This window comes from Cryptomeria japonica, chromosome 7, assembly GCF_030272615.1.
Source record: "Cryptomeria japonica chromosome 7, Sugi_1.0, whole genome shotgun sequence".
In the NCBI taxonomy this organism is placed as follows: Eukaryota; Viridiplantae; Streptophyta; class Pinopsida; order Cupressales; family Cupressaceae; genus Cryptomeria; species Cryptomeria japonica.
Window position 1 is genome coordinate 424,088,776 of NC_081411.1, and position 20,466 is coordinate 424,109,241.

Below are 20,466 nucleotides of genomic sequence, written 5' to 3' on the forward strand. Positions count from 1 at the left end.
GGTCATGAGTGCAACATAGCATGATTGACTTCTTGTTTTCTTATTCTCTTTGAAGATTTCATCGGGTTCCACATTATTTTCTTCAATCATCTTTCTTGCCCATAGTGATCTTTTCTTGTTGTTAGGATTTTCGGCATTCTCGAAATTAGGTGATTGAAGTTCATGATTTTCTATGCTTTTCTCCCTCTGATTTTCAATTGTAGGATTTTCATCTGATTTTGCGGTTTGATCATCTTCTGCACTTAGAGATAGTTTATAAGCAGCATCTTCTTCAAATTTGACATCTCTACTGATTTCAATAGATCTTCGTCCTGGAATATAGAGACTGTATCATTTAGTGGTTTCACTATAGCCAACAAATATGCCTTTCTTCCCGGAGGATTCTAGTTTGGTTCTCTTTTCTTTAGGAACGTGAATATACACGTGGCAACCAAAGATTCTTAGATGGCTTAAATCTGGTTTATTTCCTGTAAAGGCTTCTTCAGGTGTTATATTCTCTAGGATTGAACGAGGGCAACTATTTTGAATGTACACAACTGTATTTGAGGCCTCAGCCCAAAATGAGATATGTAGATTTTGATCATGCATCATAGCTTTAGCAGCTTCGATGATGGTTCTGTTTTTTCTTTTTGCAACTCCATTTTGTTGAGGATTATAAGGTACAGTACACTCCCTCTTAATCCCAACAGAAATGCAGAATTCTTTAAAATTTTCAGAGATATATTCACCCCCATTATCTGATTTTAGAGTCTTTATTTTCTTCCCAGCTTGATTTTCCAGTAAGACCTTAAATTCTTTAAATTTCAATAACACTTCATTTGATTCTTTGAGTTTTATGAAATAGATCCAAGTTTTCCTAGAGTAATCATCAACAAATATCACGTAATACAAGAATCCCACTAGTGATGGTAATGACATTGGACCACACAAATTAGTGTGGACAAGTTCTAGTACAACTTTTGATTTGTGTTCACTTGAGGGAAAGGACCCTTTTGAGTTCTTCCCTAGAGCACATCCTTTACAAGTCCCAACATGATCAAATTTTAGATTGGGTAATCCTGTGGTAATTTTTCCTATAGAAGGTAGGGCACTATATCGAAGATGTCCTAATTTTCTATGCCAAATTTCATTAGAGTTTGATACTTCATGATTTAGTGCTTGTTTTTGAGTATTACATAATTTGTATAAACTACCATCTCTAGATCCTATAGGAATAGCATTCTTTATGTTAGAGTTTTTAAGCCAGAGTAGAACTTTATCTTCATGGAAGGTGACACGATATCCTTGATGAGCTAGTCCTGAAATAGAGACCAAATTCCTTTTGATACCTAGTACAAAGAGAACATCTTTCAATTGTAATGTAACTCCTGTTCTTAATTGAATTGAGCAGGTCCCAATTCCTTTCACTGGATAGGTAGAATTGTCTCCTATTGTAACTTCTTCAATTGAGTGGCCTTCAAAGGTTTCAAATTGATCTCTAAAACTGGTTATGTGTCGAGATGCTCTGCTGTCGATTATCCACATATGTTTGTTTGAGTTTAGTTCGCTTGATAAGGCTAAGAAAAATAGAGGATTCTCTACTTCCTTGACTTCAACTATGGTTGCTTGAGCTTTCTTTCTTTCTGGGCAGAACCTGTGAGTGTGTCCAAATTTATCACACTTGTAGCATTGAATCTTGGAGAAGTCTTTGCTTTTGTGATTATTTCCTCTCTTCCATTTGAACATCCTTTTCTTCCCTTTGTTGCTTGTGTTAGCATGTAGTGCTTGAATTTCTCCCCCTTTGTTTGGACCCAATCCTCTTGTGATCAGTCGAGATTCTTCTTGAGTACAATCATTCTTGAGTTGATCGAATTTTGGTAGTGTCGAACGAGCACTAATGCCTTGAATAAAGGATTCCCAACTGGATGGTAATCCCTTAAATGCTATTAGAGATAGCTCCATATCATCTATATTATTCCCAATAGTTGACAATTGGTCTTTTAATTCTGAAATCCTCATGAAATAGGATGTGATTGTTTCTCCTTTGCTCATGTAGATATGCATTAACTGCTATTTTAAAGTGAGCAATCTGCTTGCATTATTTATTTCATATGAGTTTTGAATGGTCTTGAACATATCATAAGTTGTAGTTAGTTTTGAGATGGTTGGGAGAATGTGATCTTTAACAACATCAATTATGATTTTCTTAGCCTTGTTGTTGTGTCTTTTCTTTTGTGATTATAGGCCAACTAGTAGTTCTCCCCTAAAATCTAGGGATGCTCCTAAAAATTAGGAGACTGACCCTGTCAACCTGAAACTGAACCCCAATGGTCCTCTGTTGTGTGCACCTCTGGAAGATCTGCCAGTGAACTGGGAGTTCCTCCTAAAAAATAGGAGATGCACTCAAAGTCTTCAAAACGTTCCGAGAGATCTCCGGGTGCCCCCTAGAACACTCCTAGTCAATCCCTAAAAAATGGGGATCCCTCCTAAATATTAGGAAGCTGCTATCAACTGCTAGAAACTGCTAGAAAGGCTCATGCATGACTCCCTAAGCCCCTGAGTTGTTTCCCTCCACACTCTGCAGGCCTACGGGAACCAGCTAATAGACCAACCCTACTAGAAATGTTGTCACTAAGGAAGGGAAAAAATTGGGGACATGACATCAAGACAAGTCCAAGCTAAGTTCATTGCAGAGCAAAAGTGCAAATTCCAGAACTGAAAAACGAATTCCAGAGTGATGGGATGATTTCCAAATCCGCATAAGTGAATTCCAAACTTGCAGAAGCAAACTCCAGAATTAAAGACCAGATTAGGATGAATCTAGAGAGTGAGGTGCGAATTGTAATAAGCCAGGTCTCATTTCAAGAAGAATCAAGGTCTAAATCAGATTGAAGTGAAATCAGATTCCAAAGCCAAGCAATGTTGAAAAATAAAGGAGCTGAATTGTATTAGACTTGATAAAGACAAATCAGACCTGAAGAAAGTGAATCATATCTGGGAGAAGGATTAATGGAAGCTTGGAGACATATTCACATCAATTCAGAAAAAATTCAAAGTAGAATCAAGAAGCAGATCCAAATAGCAGAGATGGGGGTGCGAATTACAACAGAAAGGAGATGATTTTGAGAGAAATATTAAATGATTGAGTGAAAATTAATGCAATTTCCAGACCTGGAACATAATTTCCAGATTTGAAACAAGATTCTAGAGGGGTGTCAACCTGAAAATGTCATTTCCAGATTTAAGAGGGTTTGTGAAGAAAATTTGGTGGACTTAATGTTATTATTGGACAATGATCATCATGAATGATCTTTTAACTTCTTCAAAACAAATTGGAGATGCATGATTTGAAATTTCATTTCCTTATCAAAATTTCTTGCAAATCACTAACATGGGGTTTAAATTTTAATTTATAATCATGATTCAAAGTTTTTTCTTTGTCTTTTCAAGTTTGATGAAAGGAATGATACATGGGATGGTGATGGAATGGATATGCGAAAGATGAAGAGGACTAGCTCAAGGTATTCAAGTTCAAAGAAAGCAGATAAGGCATCTTCGTAGACAACAATGTGAGGAAAGACAACATTTACACTTCAAGAAGGAATTCAAGAAGATCAAGAATTAAAGGGATGGTTGCAAGAAATCAAGTGCATGAAGGCGTATGGAATCCAAAATGAGGACAAAGAACATTATTACTTCATGAAGAAGGATTCTACAACGACCTTGGATTTCCTTCCAAAGGATCAAAGGAACGAACTCAACAATGCATAGGAGGAAAACCACATGGAATATACTACAACAACAAGAAGATCCAAATCAAAGTCATAGAAGAGGTGAATGACTCAACAAGCTCAATGCAAGATGGCATCAAGATGCACAAACACGAGACATTACTGTTGGCATATGCACACTCCAATGAGACATTGTAGGTGATTGAAGGTTTTGTCATTGATGGCAACCTTACAATCCTATGACACCGGCAAGGCATTCCACCGGCACTAACAAGATCAGACTCTACACCGGCACTCAGATCACCGGCACCGGCAGTGAAAGGAAGCATACCGGCATAGAGGCCGACAAGATTTTTGTTGTAATATATTTTGTTTATTATTTGTAAAATCATTGTAAGCCGACTTGGCAAGTTGTAAAATGACTCTTATATAAGAGAGGTCACTGTAGAACATTTTGGGTAAGTACGAAGAATGTAATTAGGCGAAATAAGGCAGACCTATTATGCGAATTATAGGTTAAGGGTTTATGTAAGAAGCAGAGCAGAAACCGGGGGATCTGGCATTATAGATGCTATTTTGAAGCAGTACAAGACACTGGATTTATATAATCCATCTTGTAAGTCAATGAGACTTCCTATTTTGTATTTGAGCAGTGAGCTCTAGGCACTTGGCCTTCCTGCATGTGCAGGCCCCTCTTGTAGCAGTAATATTCTTTTATTAGCCAGTAAGTGAATATTGTGGGTCACAAATCCCACCGAGGTTTTTCCCACACCGGGTTTCCTTGTTAAATCCTTGTGTTATGGTGAGTTTTTCATGTGGTTGCTTTTGTTTCTGTTTATTGCATTACTTTCTGCTTACCGGTACATTGTATTAATATGCTCTACATGTTTTAAGTCAAGAAAATCTATAAACCGGTTAGATACTGATTCACCTCCCCCCCCCCCTCTCAGTATCTGTGGGAATCCTAACAATTACAACATGAAGAGCATTACAATATGGAGGATTGCTCAACTACAAAAAGAAGATCAAGGCAAGATGACGTTCAAGATGAGGGTTTCCAAATATGAAGATGTAGGTATGAAAAGGACAAGCTCAAAAGGCATCATAGAGAATTCCCAAAAAATAAATCAGGAGAATAAGAGAAGAATTCTGAAAATGAAGAAAAATTGTTACAAAGATGAAGAAGAACATTCAAGGAGATGATGATAAATCATCACAATCAGTCAAAAAACGGGATAAAGTTGAGTACCAAGAGATATTGCTAAGAAAGGAGAAAGTTTACAAGATGTACATGCTAAGGTGGCATCTACTCATCCCAACCAATCAAATAACTCAAAGTCAGCATGTCCAAATTAATTGAACCTAACTCATCAACAAGTGGACATGTGGATGCATCGAATGAAGTGTCATCATCTACTCCTTGTAAAATGTGCCACTAGGGCTATGTTAATTTTCTCATTGGTCCTTCCCTTAAAAGGATATGTATTCAAAGATTCTAATTTTCTCATTGGGTGAAATTAAATGTAAGTTGGTGGTTGTTATAACTACCTCATTTTAGGGTTTCATGAATTATCTTGGCCATTGATTTAGAATCAATCTGGGCACTTCATTTGTAATCAAGAGCTCTATTTAAGGCTTGGCCTTCTCTTTTGTAAGGGTTAATAGTTAGAAGTTCATAGTCGGAAGCAGTAGAAGTAGGAGGAGGAGGAGGAGATCAAAGATTGTTGCCAAGACTGTCAGAACAAATATATAATTCTCATTGAAGATATGGTGGATCTTTGTGTGTTGTTTCAACATTTTGCATGGTTTTCACTTCTCAAGTTTTAGTTGAAGTTCATTGATTCTAATCGAGAAATGTGATGATATTTGATGGAATCCTGGTTCATACCATTTGTAGTTTGTTGATTGCAAATTGCAGTGTATGGTTAGTCTAAACCTAATTTAGCACTAGTTCAATTGTGGATATTCATTTGGATTGCACCAGTTTTGGGTATTTGGATGGATGTTTACAATATGAAAATCTTTTGTTACCTTTGGAGATTGCATTAGTTTTGTGTAGTCATTTCCTCATGGAGAAGCAAAGCTTGATTTATGGAATCCATCTATCTAAGCAATTTTGATTATCATTGTCCAGAAGTCTTAGATTAAATTCTCTAAACCTTATCTTTTTGTCTTTTTTATTTTAAGTTCAAATCAATTTAGTATTCAAATTCCAGTTCCAGCGAAGCATAAGTCCCTTTATGATAATAGCAAATCACATCATTCACTAAGTTTATCCATAGTAAAGTCGCATTGTTAGCATTGTAAACCTTGGTGTTGCCTTTTTTTTATCACATTGTCTAGCACTCGAGGTTTTCTTGTTCAAGAGAGTATAGAATACTTGGTATTGTATTCTATGTTGGCAAGTGTCACAAAGCATGCATCAAGACAACACAACTATCCTTGAGCCCTTCATGACTGCACACAACATAGCCCAATTTAGGTCTACCTCAAGTTTCAACCATTGACAACCATCGATGTAGCACTATATGCCATATTGGAAGAGGCCTCACCCCATATGAAAAAGAGATTGGATGGTACTACAATAGCATTCCATTTCAACTACATGGAAAATATGTAAATGGAATTCAATTATCAGGGTTTCAAACAAAAAAAAACTCAACAAAAACTCTCAAGTGGATAAAAATGAATATTATCTCTGCTGGGAGGTCAGCAGATAGAGATAGGGTACACTACTAAACTCGCTTTTGCTCAATTATAGAGAAAGATTCATTAAAATCAGACAAAAAAATTATTTATATTTTGTATGTGAAATATAGTGCATAGAAATTAGAAATAAACATAATGCATTAAAAACTTCGGAAAAGTATGATTTTTAAAAATAATTATTTTCCTTTTACCCAAGAGGGTTTATGAAACATACAAATGGTTGGTCCTAAAATAGAAAGCAAGCGCTATCATCATCAAAAATAGCTAAGTATTTTAGGAAAATACCCTCTTTAGTTTTGAAATTTTAACTCAAATAGAATGCCCTAACCTTGACAATAACTTGAAAATTTCCTATCTTCCCATGCTTTTATTTTTCTTCTCGTAAGTGTAAAAATGAGCCAAAAAAGGAGCAGTATACATTAAAAAAAATCAGAACCACTTTTTGGAAAACTTAGGAAACGGCACAATAAATGAAGCAGATGGTGATTGTTTGTGATTAATCACAAGTTCTTAGAGTGTAATGCTACTGTGGATAATAAACCAAGTTTGTTGAATCCATTTGACATAACTGCCAAAAAAATTTCCAAGATTTTGCAGTCAACAATAAAAACAAAATTGGCAACATTATGATCAGCATCATGTTCCTAATCAGTTTAAGGTGGGAAACAAAGTAGGGATGCATCTCTAAAAAAAGCAACTCAACGGTCCAAACAAGAAACCGAGATCTCTACAATTAGGACCTTACAAAATCATCAAGCACGTTGGTCATAATGTATTTGAGCTCAACTTGCAACCCTAATTCTAGTTGCATCCCTACTTCTAGTTGCATCCAGTATTCAATAGAGAATAACTTCTTACCCATATTTCCACTGCTCTTGGACAAATCAAATATTGTTGAGCAGCTATAAAGCATAGAGCTAAACCCTCCACGCCAGTGACTATATTAGATTATCTATATGGTTATCGAAGAAATGAAGAATCAGCAGATTCCACCCTATCAGATGGTTAAGGCAAGACAATTTGCACGTCATGGAAAATGGTTCACCAAGAACCAAATTTAGCGAAAATTCCCTCATTGGTACAGACACTGGGAGCATTGAGGCCCATTGCTTCTTAAGAAGGGACAAATGATCTAAGCCTTAAGGCACAATTTAGGTAATCAAAGTGACAGCTATTGAAAATTTCAAAAAAATATAGTTGTGGAGCATTCCTTTAGGGTGTCAAAAAAATAATTCACGATAAAGCTTTGCCATACATGTCAAAATTAATCTACGAGTTATGACCCCAAACAAGTGGCAATACCAAAAATAAATTATTCCAACTATTTTCAATTTGTTTAATAAGTTTGTCCTTTGAGTTCCCATGTCAACTTCCAAGGATGGCACAAGTCACTGCCAAGTAGATTGAATTTTAGTTCTCACCAAGAATTCATATTCATTGTTTTTGGTATGTTTTCAAATTTATTATCACAAAGCTATAAAATAGGTAAATTTGAATTAAGAATTCAAATATCAAAGCTTATATTTCTCCTCAGGAGAAGGCACTCTCTATATACACACTTTATTATAATAAAATCTTAATTTTGTTCAACAATTCTTGTAATATCAATTTTGTTCAGATTTGTTCAAGTTTTGCTTTTACAATACATTAAGTTCCATACAAAGTGATTTTTTCATTGTTACAAGAGATAAAGCATATCTTCTACAGTTTAGTTTACTCATTTGCTCTCTCCATCAAATTGTGAGTGTTAATTTCTTCTATAATTTACTTTTATGCATTGTTGAAAGATACCATACCTTTGAATTTCATGAAAATTTTGGGTTTCCATAACATACAAAGAAATTTGATCAGATTTATTTAGAAAATATTATCCATTCTACAAGGATTTGACCCCAGAGATCAATTCCTTAAGAAACAAGTCCCTTAAGGGATGAGGGTACGAGGACATACTCAAGCTATCCCCTCTACAAGAGGTGATTTAGGAATGTCCCCATCATATACATCCTCTAATCCCCTATTACTTGCCCCCAGAAATTCATATGTAATTTAATCAATCAGACTCTCTCCCCATGGCTATGCAACTCATATTTGATTTGTATCAAGCTCTAAGAGAACAGCCTATTAATCAAAATATTTTACATAAATAATTATAAATTACTATAGTTAGTTGACACAATTACATCTCTCATTAGCTTGTGAATTAATATTTGTTAAGTATACCATAAAACTAATTTATTCTTTAAGCTAATTAAACAATTGATACTAGTAGTTGTTTTTTAGAAATTGTCCTGAATATTGAAATTTGATGTTAGTAGTTAGTTCTATTAGTTGACAATTGCTGTTAAAATTTGTAGATAATCTTACTGTTAGACTTTTAGTGTCATTAACAAGGCAATTTTTTTTATTATATTAGTTGATAACTACCATTCCTATTCAATCAATATTGTCATAGTGACATTATTTTTTAATTATTTTATTTTGTAATTAAATTTTTAATATCTTTTTATTTGTCAACTTTTTTTGTGTGACCATCCCCAATGTTGTCGACCTCTTAAGTGTCCCCTCTCCACATCCATATTTTTCCAACCCTCTCAAAGGAGGACGTGAGGAATATATAAATATTTCATTTAAAATATAGGCACTTTGTTTGAGATTTCATGTGACCGTTTACAGATAGTGAATGTCATTTTGCAGAACATTCAAATACTTATTGACCAAGAAAAAATAGTTTATACAGCAGAACATGGTAAGAAAGAGGAGTGCTATTATTGTAAACATTATAATTAAATCCAATCAAATTGTCCCTCTACTATCTGGCCTTCTTTCCCACCAGATCGCACTGGTCCATGAATGGGCATGAAGCCAAAGCTTAACCAATCCAAATATTTTTCTGACTGTCTCCCACTTACCATCTACTCTTTATTTGCCCAATTTGGACATAAGAAAGTCATTTTGTGTCACCAATCTTACTTTATATTTGCTTCCAAACTTCAAAATTCCTAAAATTGCAGATTTATCTGTACAAGACCAAGGACAAATCTGAACTATATGTGCCACAGATCAGGTTGATGGTCTAAATGCCTGGCAGCACTTGTGCTCATTTAGTGCTCGATGGTACAAAATGTATGGAGGTAGGAATGTGGCATTCCTATGGGACTCATTTGCGTAGTCATCTATGGTTAGGCAAAAATTTATTACAAACTCAAAACTGCTCTCCATGTTGAATTGTAATATTCCCTTCCTAGGTGGCAGGCAGTTGAGCAGGGATTGGCCTATCATCGGGGTCCCGTAGGTCAGCACGGTGGTTTGGGAGACCCAAACAAAGGTTGTGGAGCTCGGTAGGGAGCTTTATGAGCCTTTCAGTTTGGAGTTTTGGGGTGAAACCATTATTAAAATTGAAATATTAAAGTTGGCCTTATGTAAATAGTGAAAAGTGAATAATAATAGAGAAACATAAGAGGAATAGTGAAAAGTGCCCCCCATCCTAGTAACTTAAGTTGTTTTTTAAAAGGGGGCCAAGTTCACAATGAGAATTAGACCCTCAAAGATATTTTATGATTTTAAGGCCAAATAGTAACCACAAAATAGATAAAAAAGCATTTTGCCTATCATTTGGATTCATTCTTATGCTTCCAATTTTTAGATCAGCAGCTTGCTTGAGGGTTTCAGCAGCTTGGAGCTTCCAAGAATGCAAACTTCTGGAAGAATTCGGAGATTTGGACGAAAACCCATCTCTCTTGGGGACAGGTTACATCAATATCCAGCTTCATTGTGCAGTTGGCAGCCTTCTTTGGGGTTTTGGGTGCAGAATTATCAATGTGAGGGCAGGTTTTCTTCAATTAATTGCAGGGGAGACCTTTTTGAGGTCAATATCACTCATTTCCAGCTTATTCTCAACCAGCCGCTCCATTTTGGGAAGAAGGGCATCAAGCCCTAGGTTGTAATTGGAGTTTGAAGCTAATATTAGAGCTCTTTTTTATATTCTATCTGCTGGAAATTTGTATCAGACCTTTATGCTCAGTTAAAGGTATGTACATTGGTCTTTTTAAGTGAAAGAAAGTTACCTTAATTGTCTTCTTAATGTGTTATCCATTATTCTACCTTGTATCAGCTATTTCTTCACTTAGCATTCAAAACATTATTCAAAAACTCTCAAAAACCCAAACAAAACAAAGAAATCTGTCAAACCCCTACTTAAAATACGCTGGCCAAAGACCTTATCAGCAAAACAAACAGTTGCTTTGGATGAGATTTGGTTAGAATTGAATTGAGGATCTTTCATGAATTCTCACAAAAACCTCCTCCTTAGCTGCCTAATCAATTTTCAGTGGGGCACTGGAGTTTTATATGACCAAGGAAGTCTAAGGATGATGCTTAGAAAGTATGTTTAATATGTGGGATCTGCCCGTCTCCAACTTACTGTGGGAGGTGAAAATTGAACAAAATGATGAATTCCTGGTTAATCCGATTGGAGTGATTAACAGGCTTACAAAGAAAGAGATGCTGCAAGTTCCAGCATGATATTGTGAAATGTTTATTGCAGGGCTAGTTCAGATCAGAAAGCTAGGAGACAAAAAACAATTCTTGTTCAGGCCAATGGTGGCATGGTGGTGGCATGTATGCCTCACAACAATGATCCATCAAAGGAGGAATGTTACTTTGGCTTCAAATCAAGCCACCGTGAACATCTTTGAACTGTGAGTTGCAGGCTATGGCAACGATGTTAGTGACGGAATTAATGACCAAAGATTGCATGTGAAAATCATGACAAGTTGGTTGATGGCTAAGGGTTGATTGAAACCCTCATCACAGATTATCATGAATGTCAGCTTGATCACATCAACACTGGTCATCCATCTCATTGTACAGTCTGCCAATGTCTTTGTCATTGATGTAGGTCTTTCTATGTATGCTGTGAACGTTTTTTAAGTCGGTGCATTCAAAGCATTTTTATTTAGCTTCATCCATGGAAACAATAGTATTGTTGGATTGTATTTATTGCTTTTCTGGTATTGTTGTTATAGAGGTTGTCCTAAGAATATTTTAGCATGTGCCACAATATAAAAAAGAATATGTGCACACATTGTAAACCCTTAAACATTCAAAGCATGTCATATAATATACTAGTTTAGTTAGCAGAAAACTTGTCTACTATTTACCATGTGATTGATCACTTTGCTTAGAGGTCTGTAGAAAATGGCAAATTGTATTGACTAAATTTGAAATTTGGTTATTTATAGATATTAATCTACCCTTTTTTTCCAAATCTAGGTGGAAAATGACGTTATATTGTAGACTTGGGATTTAGAGCCATGAGAATTTTATAAAAACTACCACAAACATATGGGACAACTCCATGCATGGGTATTGTTGCTTCACCTTCATGGTACGTTCTGAACTCATACGGAAGTAATGGGAAGCACGTTTTTGTAATTCAATGGTGCTTAGTGGATAAGGTGGATATTTCCGCCGCTCTTGATGAATTACATTTGTAACCTGTAAGCATGAGAGAACCAATCCATAACCTAGAATTCTCAAATTGTTAGTTGGACAACATAACATGAAAATATCAATGTAGATGGCTGACAACAACCACATACGTAAAAACCAATAAAAAGGTACTCACAGTTGCAGTGGGTTCCTCCACACACATTTCATAAATTATTACAGCACATGCATAATCGAACAGATGCCCCCGCCTGTCAAAGAAAATTTCAAGAAGAAAAAGGAATTCATGTTTTACCAAAGGATAATAGGCACTCTATGAAGAAATCAAAATAATAGTTGCAGTTCATACGCCCAATTAAATGTTGCTGTGCTATCCTCTGAGGTATGAGAACAATTTATTGTCCAGTATTCTTCTGGCTCATGTGCTTGTATTTCCCAATATCTCTCAACAACAAAACCAAGAGTTGGAAACTGTGACAGCCAAAATTAATAAGAAACAATAGAGCACCTAAGCATTCTTCTCAGATGAGCATGGAGTTTGGTGAAAGCATTTCTAAAATGCACTACATCAAGTACAATAAACAAACCTGGCAAGGTCCATAACTTAAGACAAGTTTTCTCTCGTCCTCGGAAGAAGGAAGCAAAAAAGCATCTTGCAATAACATAGTTTGAAACCGTGTGAAGGAGGCACCAATCCGAAGATCAATTTCCTGTAATAAATTATCCATTCTAAAAGTAAATGTCTCAGGAAATCATAGAGGAGAATAAGAGAAGCCAAAAATAAGCATTGAAACTAAGAATCCAATGTATTAATTGTCCCAGCTTTCAGCAAGAAAGCAGTAAAATTGCATTGTGGGTAAGATTCAGAATGCAGCTGAAAATCTAGATTCTAATACAATCATCGATGCACAAACTTGCTGTCAACTACCAAGTAGACAAAAGTTACTTCAACATGTCAGACAATGTATACATCTCCCTAGATTGAATAAATCACTTCAGCAAGAAAAGATACGATCACACCAGGCTGGCAATTGTTTGGAAGATTGAAACCTGTCTGGCATCAACTGCATCAGTAAAGAAACGATTTGGTTGGCCCAACCTTTGCACAGCTTCATGAATATCTCTATCACAAACAATGTACTTTTAGAAAGAAAAAAATGCAATTAAAAAGAGATTCCTAGTGAGTGCTCATAGACTTATGCGATAAATGATCTCTGGCATCATGAAAAGGTAATACCTTTCAATCAAAGCTGAAAAGTGAGCTCTCCGTATATGAAGATGAGGATTAGAAGCCTGACACACATCTATGACCTCAAATGCAATGTTCTCTCCTTCCATATCACAATCAAGCCATAAAACAAGCCATTGGCATCTCCTGGCCTCCTCTTCTAAGGTCATCTTCAGCTCTTGTTTCTCCTGAATTTCATGTGCATATCAAATGTTTACAAATTGAGAAGCTTCTCGACAAAAGCATAATGGCTTTCAGTTACATACAGAAGTAAGAGGTAAAGAGAAAATGTCAAAAACCTATGACTGGTTTCTGGTAAATATCAACGTTACTGACTAATAACCAAACATATTGTGTAGAAAGTTGCTGCAGTATTATGCCATGTTTGTTTAAATTCAAACATGAAAAAAGTACAACACCAATAAGATTCCTAAATATTTGGAGTAAAAAATAAGAGCCTGGAAAAAACAAATCTGTGGTAGTGCATCATGTGTGCCTTCAGAAGATATACAGTATCCAAACTAGTAGGCCCTTATAAGGTTGAACTTGTGAAAGAAAAATCATCATTAAAAAAGAATATTAAATTCATCTTTAAGAAAGAATATTAAGTTGAACACAACAGACTTAATCCCAAAAGCATAGGAATAACCACCAAGGTGATCACTGCCATACAAAATTAAAGCATCTAATACAACTGCAAACCAACATATTAAGCATAGATAAAAGAACAATTTCATAGATAACGATGTGACCTCATTTTGAGAACATGATCTGATATATATGACCTCATTTAATAATCAATCACTTTGTACAAATATCAATGATATATATACTTTACAATTGTTTATTGTTGTTTATCTCTACTGTGGTCTGCAATAATAGAAATAAATCATGCATTTAGAAGTGGCTCTATTTTCTTGCAACATAGACTTGTACCTTTCCTTCTCTATCATTTGCATGATACATCTAAGGTACTAATTGACTCAGTAATTTTTATGCAATATTTGTCATAATTATCAGACATGTTCATGAATATATGCATTCATAAACCTTATTACATGAGCTTAAAACTACTATGTTAACATATAATTAATTCATGTATCGGAAATGGTACGACCGACGTTACAAGAATTAACACCACATACATGTTCCTGTACCCGATTCGGCAACTTAGAATAAAAGAATAAAAATTAAACTATAAAAAATATAAAATAAAATATAAAAGAACAAAAATTAAACTATAAAAATAAAATTAAAATAATTAAAATTTAGTTAAGTTTAATAAATGGTCAAAAGGCATGAAATGAAAAGTTTGTGACTCCCTCAAACATGAAGTGTAAAAGGGAGAAGAGAACTTCATTTGAAACAGCAACTTGAATCTACAATCAGAAGTGCAGAGCTGATTTAAATTATAAGACAGAAATGAAGAGACATGACCCTTTAAAGGGATATCTCTTTCCAAGGAGATGTGTCTCCTCAATGAGATACGAAGATATATAAAGAGTAATCAATTAATATGAATACGAGGGAATAGAAATTCAGATTCTGAGTTCAATACAAAGCATCAAACAATAGCAGAACTTCTCATATATGCAGCAGGCCAATCTGTGAAATGATATATTAAATTATTGTGGTATGCAGAAATAGTTACGTTACTTATGCATATGTATTTATATCAATCATGTGTAAATATGAATGTATATAATTATGGCAGTTATATGCAGATCTGAAAGTTTAAAATTTAACATGCATTTAATGATATAATTTTCTACTTACAATAATTGATCATATGGGGTAAGGAAGGGAATGCAAGGAGGGGGAACGGCTACGTATCCATCACTAGGTACACCACCTCATGGAGATGGTTAAGGACCCCATGGGGCCAAGGGGGGCAGAGTTTCCACTCTTGCACCTAGGGTAGAGGGTCATTTTAAGGGCACCCTATTGCAATCTCCCCTACAAACCCTATATTAATCAATTGTTAAGATGAACTAAGGGGAATCCTCAATCATAAGAGGAAAGAAGGATGGCATGATAAAGGGGAACAGCGTATAGGCCTCACTAGGTACACCACCTCATGAGAATGATTAAGGACCACATGAGGCCAAGGGGGATGAAGTTTCCATCTTTGGGCCTAGGGTAGGGGACATTTAGGGCACCTTATCATGTCTTCCATCTCAACCCTCGTTATGGTTGAGCCCCCACATAATGGTTTTGTTGATGTGTATTTTGTACACGACCAAACATAGAATAAAATACCTAAAGGTACCTTATCCTCTCTTGAATAAAGTTCCCGACTGCTGAAGATCTCGCCGAAGGATCAGTCGAGGCAACTCCAAGGTTCTGCTTTGTAGGATCTCTACTCGTGGATAAGCTCTTCGCGGTATGATGTGATTTTGCTGGAATCACAAGGGGACTTACACTCGATGACCTAAACGTCTAATTTGCTGGAATCACAAGTCCTATTCACTAACTGGAAGACAAACAAATGGCAAAAGATGCAAGGTTCAGGAAGTCCACTCTACTATCTAGGATGCGAGAAGATGGATGAATGACTAGGTGGAGTCCTACTAGGCTGGATCTCACCATCAGGTTGAACAATTCAACACCAACTCAGTGCGATCTTCTAAGGGATGCTTCCAATACATTCAAATCGTACACCATCTGACAATGATCACTGTTCAAGATAATGCATGAACAATAGACGTGTAACGACTTAAGATTAAGCTCATTTTATGCCAGTTGACCACGCAGGGCGCACTTACCATCAGTAAGAGGCTAGTGGTATGGACTAGGCAGATTCCACACAGGTGCATTCAACAATTTTCTTCACTCAAACTAATCATCTATCATCAAAAATGAAGATTCAACAAGAGACCATGCACATTGCAAAGAAACAACATATTCCACCATATCTTCAATGATAAGAAGTCTTTACAATTAAGGCAACAATGTCTTGCCTTCTCTTCTTAATCTACTCTAATTGCTATTCTACTATTATGGCCTCTATTACTAACTATTAACTATTAGCTATTATTGACTAACTATTAGCCTTTACAAATGAGGAGCCAGGGCTTATATAGTGCCCACAATACAACTCAATGGCTTAGATCAATTTGAGATCAATGGCCAAGATTTTACAATGAAACCCTAATTAGAGTTTGTTACAACAAACTCAATTCTGGCCAATGAAATAATTGCATTATTTGGACACGTCTTCTCTGGAATATTCGACCAATGGAGAACCGGGGTAGGTACATCGAAGTTTGTGCCATCTCCCATGAGTCAGGTACATTGAATCTGGACACGCTGAGGTGGACCAACCCGACTGGAGGAGTGATGACTGGGATGCCACCTTGTCCGACACCTGGTTGATGTTCAATTTGGTGATGTTTAGAAGCTAACTTTAATTAACTCGTCTTAAACTATTGGCTTCTTCAACAGACCCTTTCTTTAACCTCGTTTGTCTTTGATGTGCAGGATGGATGGTGTACCTTTCCTTCAAATGCTGGACTGGAAGAGGTCGTCCTTGTTGATGCCGGACTAGAGAAGGTCACCTTTAACTGCAAGACAAACAAAAAGATGATTAAGGACACATGATAAATTCATTTCAACATAGCATTTTCAACTTAAATCATCAATGAAAAGATATCAACATGAAACTTGCCCAAGATTTTCTCCAAGAACAGACCCTATAAGAATTTCACCCTGGACCCTTTGGAAGGGTCAGGAGCGAAATTCCAACTTTAGCTCAAAATTCACATTTTTGAAGGTCAAACATCTTTCCAAGGCATTCCAAATAGCTTTTCTCACCCTAGTCCAGGCCTAACTTAGCACAAAATTTGGAGAAAAGGATGGTTTTAGTGTTTTTCGCTCTGGACCCTTTGGAAGGGTCAGGAGCGAATTTCTTGTTTGTAGCTCATTTTTTTCATCATTTCAACTTCAATCCACCTCACAAGGCAAGGAAACACTTTTCTTCTCTCATCCAACCCAAGTTTATCTTGATTTTGCAAGGCAAAATAGGTTATTGAAGAATTTTTGCCCCGGACCCTTTGGAAGGGTCAGGAGCAAATTTCCTCTTCTGGCCTAAAATCATCACTTCTGGAGACAACCATCAACTTAAGGGAAATCACAAGGGCATCTTTTACCTTGGTCTAGGCATAGCTTAGCATAAATTTGAAAGGAATAGGTAGATTTTAGGATTTTCGCTCTGGACCCTTTGGAAGGGTCAGGAGCGAAAATCTTGTTTTAGGGCTATTTTGTCATCCTTTCAACTTCAAATCACCTCCAAGGCATAGAACATCTTGTCTCACTCCTCTCCGGGGTATAAAAACCAAAATCTTGTCTTGAATTGCAAGGAAAAAGGTGAATCTTAGAAATTTCGCTCTGGACCCTTTGGAAGGGTCAGGAGCGAAATTTCCATTAGGCTTTAAAATTTGCATTCTTGGCAACCAAAATCCTTTCTAAGGCAATCCAAATGCCTTCTCACACCCTTGTCCAAGCTTGGCCTTGCTCAAAATTTGGAAAAAAGATGTTTTTAAGGACTTTCGCTCTGGACCCTTTGGAAGGGTCAGGAGCGAAAATCACTTCTAGGCTCAATTCCTTCATCTTTCATGGTCTCTAGCAACTTAAAGTCACTCTTAAGGGCAACTTCTCCTTGAATTTACCTTAGCCCACACTTGATCTAGCAAAAAATTGATAGCAAAGAGAGGTTTTGAGAAAATTCACTCTGGACCCTTTGGAAGGGTCAGGAGCGAAAATCTCATTCTTGACCCAAAATCATCATTCTTTCAACTTGAAACTTCTTTGCAAGGTAGAATCCCATCCTTCATTGCCCTAGGAACAAGGTTTCATGTCCAAGAAAGGTTAAAAAGTAGGCTTATAAGGAATTTCGCTCTGGACCCTTTGGAAGGGTCAAAAGCGAAATTTCCTTTCCTGGCTAAAATCCTTCATTTTCACAACTTCCAAACACTCTCAAAGGCAAGATCATGTCCATTTCCCCTTTCAACATGCTTTGGACATCACAATTTGGTCAAATAGGGAAGGAAATGAGGTCTAGGAGGATTTTCGCTCTGGACCCTTTGGAAGGGTCAGGAGCAAAAATCATGATTTGGGCTTGATTCTTCCTTTTTCCAACTCAAAATCACCTCAAGAGGTAACTAAACATCATCCTTCACCCAAGGGATAAGGTCTTAAGCCAAAACAAGGTCAAAAGAATAGGCTTGCAAGGAATTTCGCTCTGGACCCTTTGGAAGGGTCAAGAGCGAAATTCACCTTCTTGGCTAGAATCCTTCATTTTTTCAAGGCTTTCAAACATTTCCAAAGTCCAAACATGTCTACTCTTCCCTTCAAAATGCCTTGCGAATCAAAATTTGGTCAAATAAGGCAAGAAATGAGTCTTAGGTTGATTTTCGCTCTAGACCCTTTGGAAGGGTCAGGAGCAAAAATCATGATTTAGGCTTTAATTGCTCATTTCTCAAACTTCAATCTTCTCCTGGAGGCAAATATAGATTGCTTTCCACTTGAGGAACCAGGTTTTAAGCCCATTCAAGGTAGCAAATGAGGATTATAGTGAATTTCGCTCTAGACCCTTTGGAAGGGTCAGGAGCGAAATTCCTATTCTTGGCTAAAATCTTCATCTCATCCACCTTTACTCACCTCCTAAGGTCAGAACATGTCAAAAATCCCCCAAACATGCCTAAGGAACTATGAAATTGGTCTTGACAAGTGACAAATTGAGGTGCATAAGGATTTTCGCTCTGGACCCTTTGGAAGGGTCAGGAGCGAAATTCCTAATCTTGGCCAAAATCCTTCACATTTCTATGTTCCATCACCTCAAAAGGCAGAGACATGTTATTTCCTTCCCAAATTCGCCATGGAACAAGGTTGGCATCTAAAACAAGGGAGCAAATGAGGCTTATGAAGAATTTCGCTCTGGACCCTTTGGAAGGGTCAGGAGTGAAATTCCTATTTTTGGACAAGATCCTCACTTTTCAAAACACTTCTCAAGGCAAGAACACATCAAGACTCACACACAAAGCCTAATAAACCAACGCCCATCCAAAACAAGGAAGGAAAATGAGGGTTATAAGGATTTTCGCTCTGGACCCTTTGGAAGGGTCAGGAGCGAAATTCCTCTCCCAGGCTAGAATCCATCATCCCAAAGTCTAAAATCTCCTCTCCAAGGCAAAGTTGAATCAACCCTTCTCAATTATGCCTCAAAAGTCTACAAACTTGGTCAAGCTAAGGAGAAAAATAGAGGAAATATGAATTTCGCTCTGGACCCTTTGGAAGGGTCAGGAGCGAAATTCACCTTAGGCCATGATCCTGACTTCATTTTTTCGCATTTCTTCATTCAAACAAGTGCTTTTTGCCTTCATTCAAGCCTAGGAATGCATTAGTTCTAGATTTTGGTCAAAGTAGAATGTCTTATGGAGAATTCCGCTCTGGACCCTTTGGAAGGGTCAGGAGCGAAATTCGCTTTGGACCCTTTGGAAGGGTCAGGAGCGAAATTTGACATTTTGGACTCTCCGTCAGGATCATTTTATGGAATATAACATTTAAGTATAAGAAAGAACTTATACTTTAAGCTATATTCCATATATACTTCCAGGATGTTTGAGAGTGGTTTCGGACCTCCAGGAGTTATATTGGAAAATCTAGTTTTTGGAGGATTCTTCAGTTTTCGAGACTTAGTCAAATTTCAGGATCAGGACATTCCAGACTTAGCCAAATTTCAAGATCAGGACATTCCAGACTTAGCCAAATTTCAAGATCGGGACATTCCAGACTTAGCCAAATTTCAAGGCATTTGAAGATCAGGATGACATTCCAGACTTCATCACTCACCAACTCGACCTAGCTCAGACCTTCAAGAATGATACCCACTCACAAAGCAAGACACAATTAGCAACAAGAGCAAAACCATGCCCTAAGGAAGACTCTCAAAGAAACCCTAACCTGGAGCACCTGCTGACTCCCTGTTGTGACGTTTTCACACATCGCCCCATTGCAAATGGGGACCCTTGCTTTTTTTGCTTTTTAGGGTTTGTTTTCTAGGTCTTTTAGGGTTTTGTTAGTTAGCCTTTGCATTTTGAGTGCTGTCGGGGAGATCAATAGGATAGCAAGTCTGGCTTGAGTGATGTCCTAATCTTGAAATTTGGCTAAGTCTGAAAGTCCTGATCCTGAAATTTGGCTAAGTCTGAAAGTCCTAATCCTGAAATTTGGCTAAGTCTGGAATGTCCTGATCCTGAATCTGACTAAGTCTGGAAACTGAAAAACCTCAAAAAACTAGATTTTGCAATATAACTCCTGGAGGTCTGAAACCACTCTCAAACATCCTGAAAGTATATATGGAATATAACTTAAAGT

The 20,466-nt window shown here is 36.8% G+C and overlaps 1 protein-coding gene across 5 annotated transcripts in view; it reads right to left on the reverse strand.

Moving 5' to 3' along the window:
• The window catches only part of LOC131065617 (DNA topoisomerase 3-alpha), a 242,746-nt gene that overhangs the window by 212,829 nt on the left and 9,451 nt on the right, over positions 1-20,466 (reverse strand). For 4 of the 5 annotated variants that reach the window (XR_009111439.2, XR_009111440.2, XM_058000180.2 and 1 more), the window contains exons 2-7: positions 13,105-13,283; positions 12,918-12,990; positions 12,455-12,577; positions 12,217-12,338; positions 12,046-12,118; positions 11,799-11,915 (exon numbers count right to left, since the gene is read on the reverse strand). Coding sequence is in view for 3 of the 5 variants with exons in the window: in XM_058000180.2 (XP_057856163.2) it covers positions 11,799-11,915; positions 12,046-12,118; positions 12,217-12,338; positions 12,455-12,577; positions 12,918-12,990; positions 13,105-13,283 (687 nt within the window). In the remaining 2 variants the exon portion in view is untranslated. Of the gene's footprint in view, positions 1-11,798; positions 11,916-12,045; positions 12,119-12,216; positions 12,339-12,454; positions 12,578-12,917; positions 12,991-13,104; positions 13,284-20,466 lie in introns of those variants that run through there. The other variant, XM_059209225.1, reaches the window with a different exon arrangement.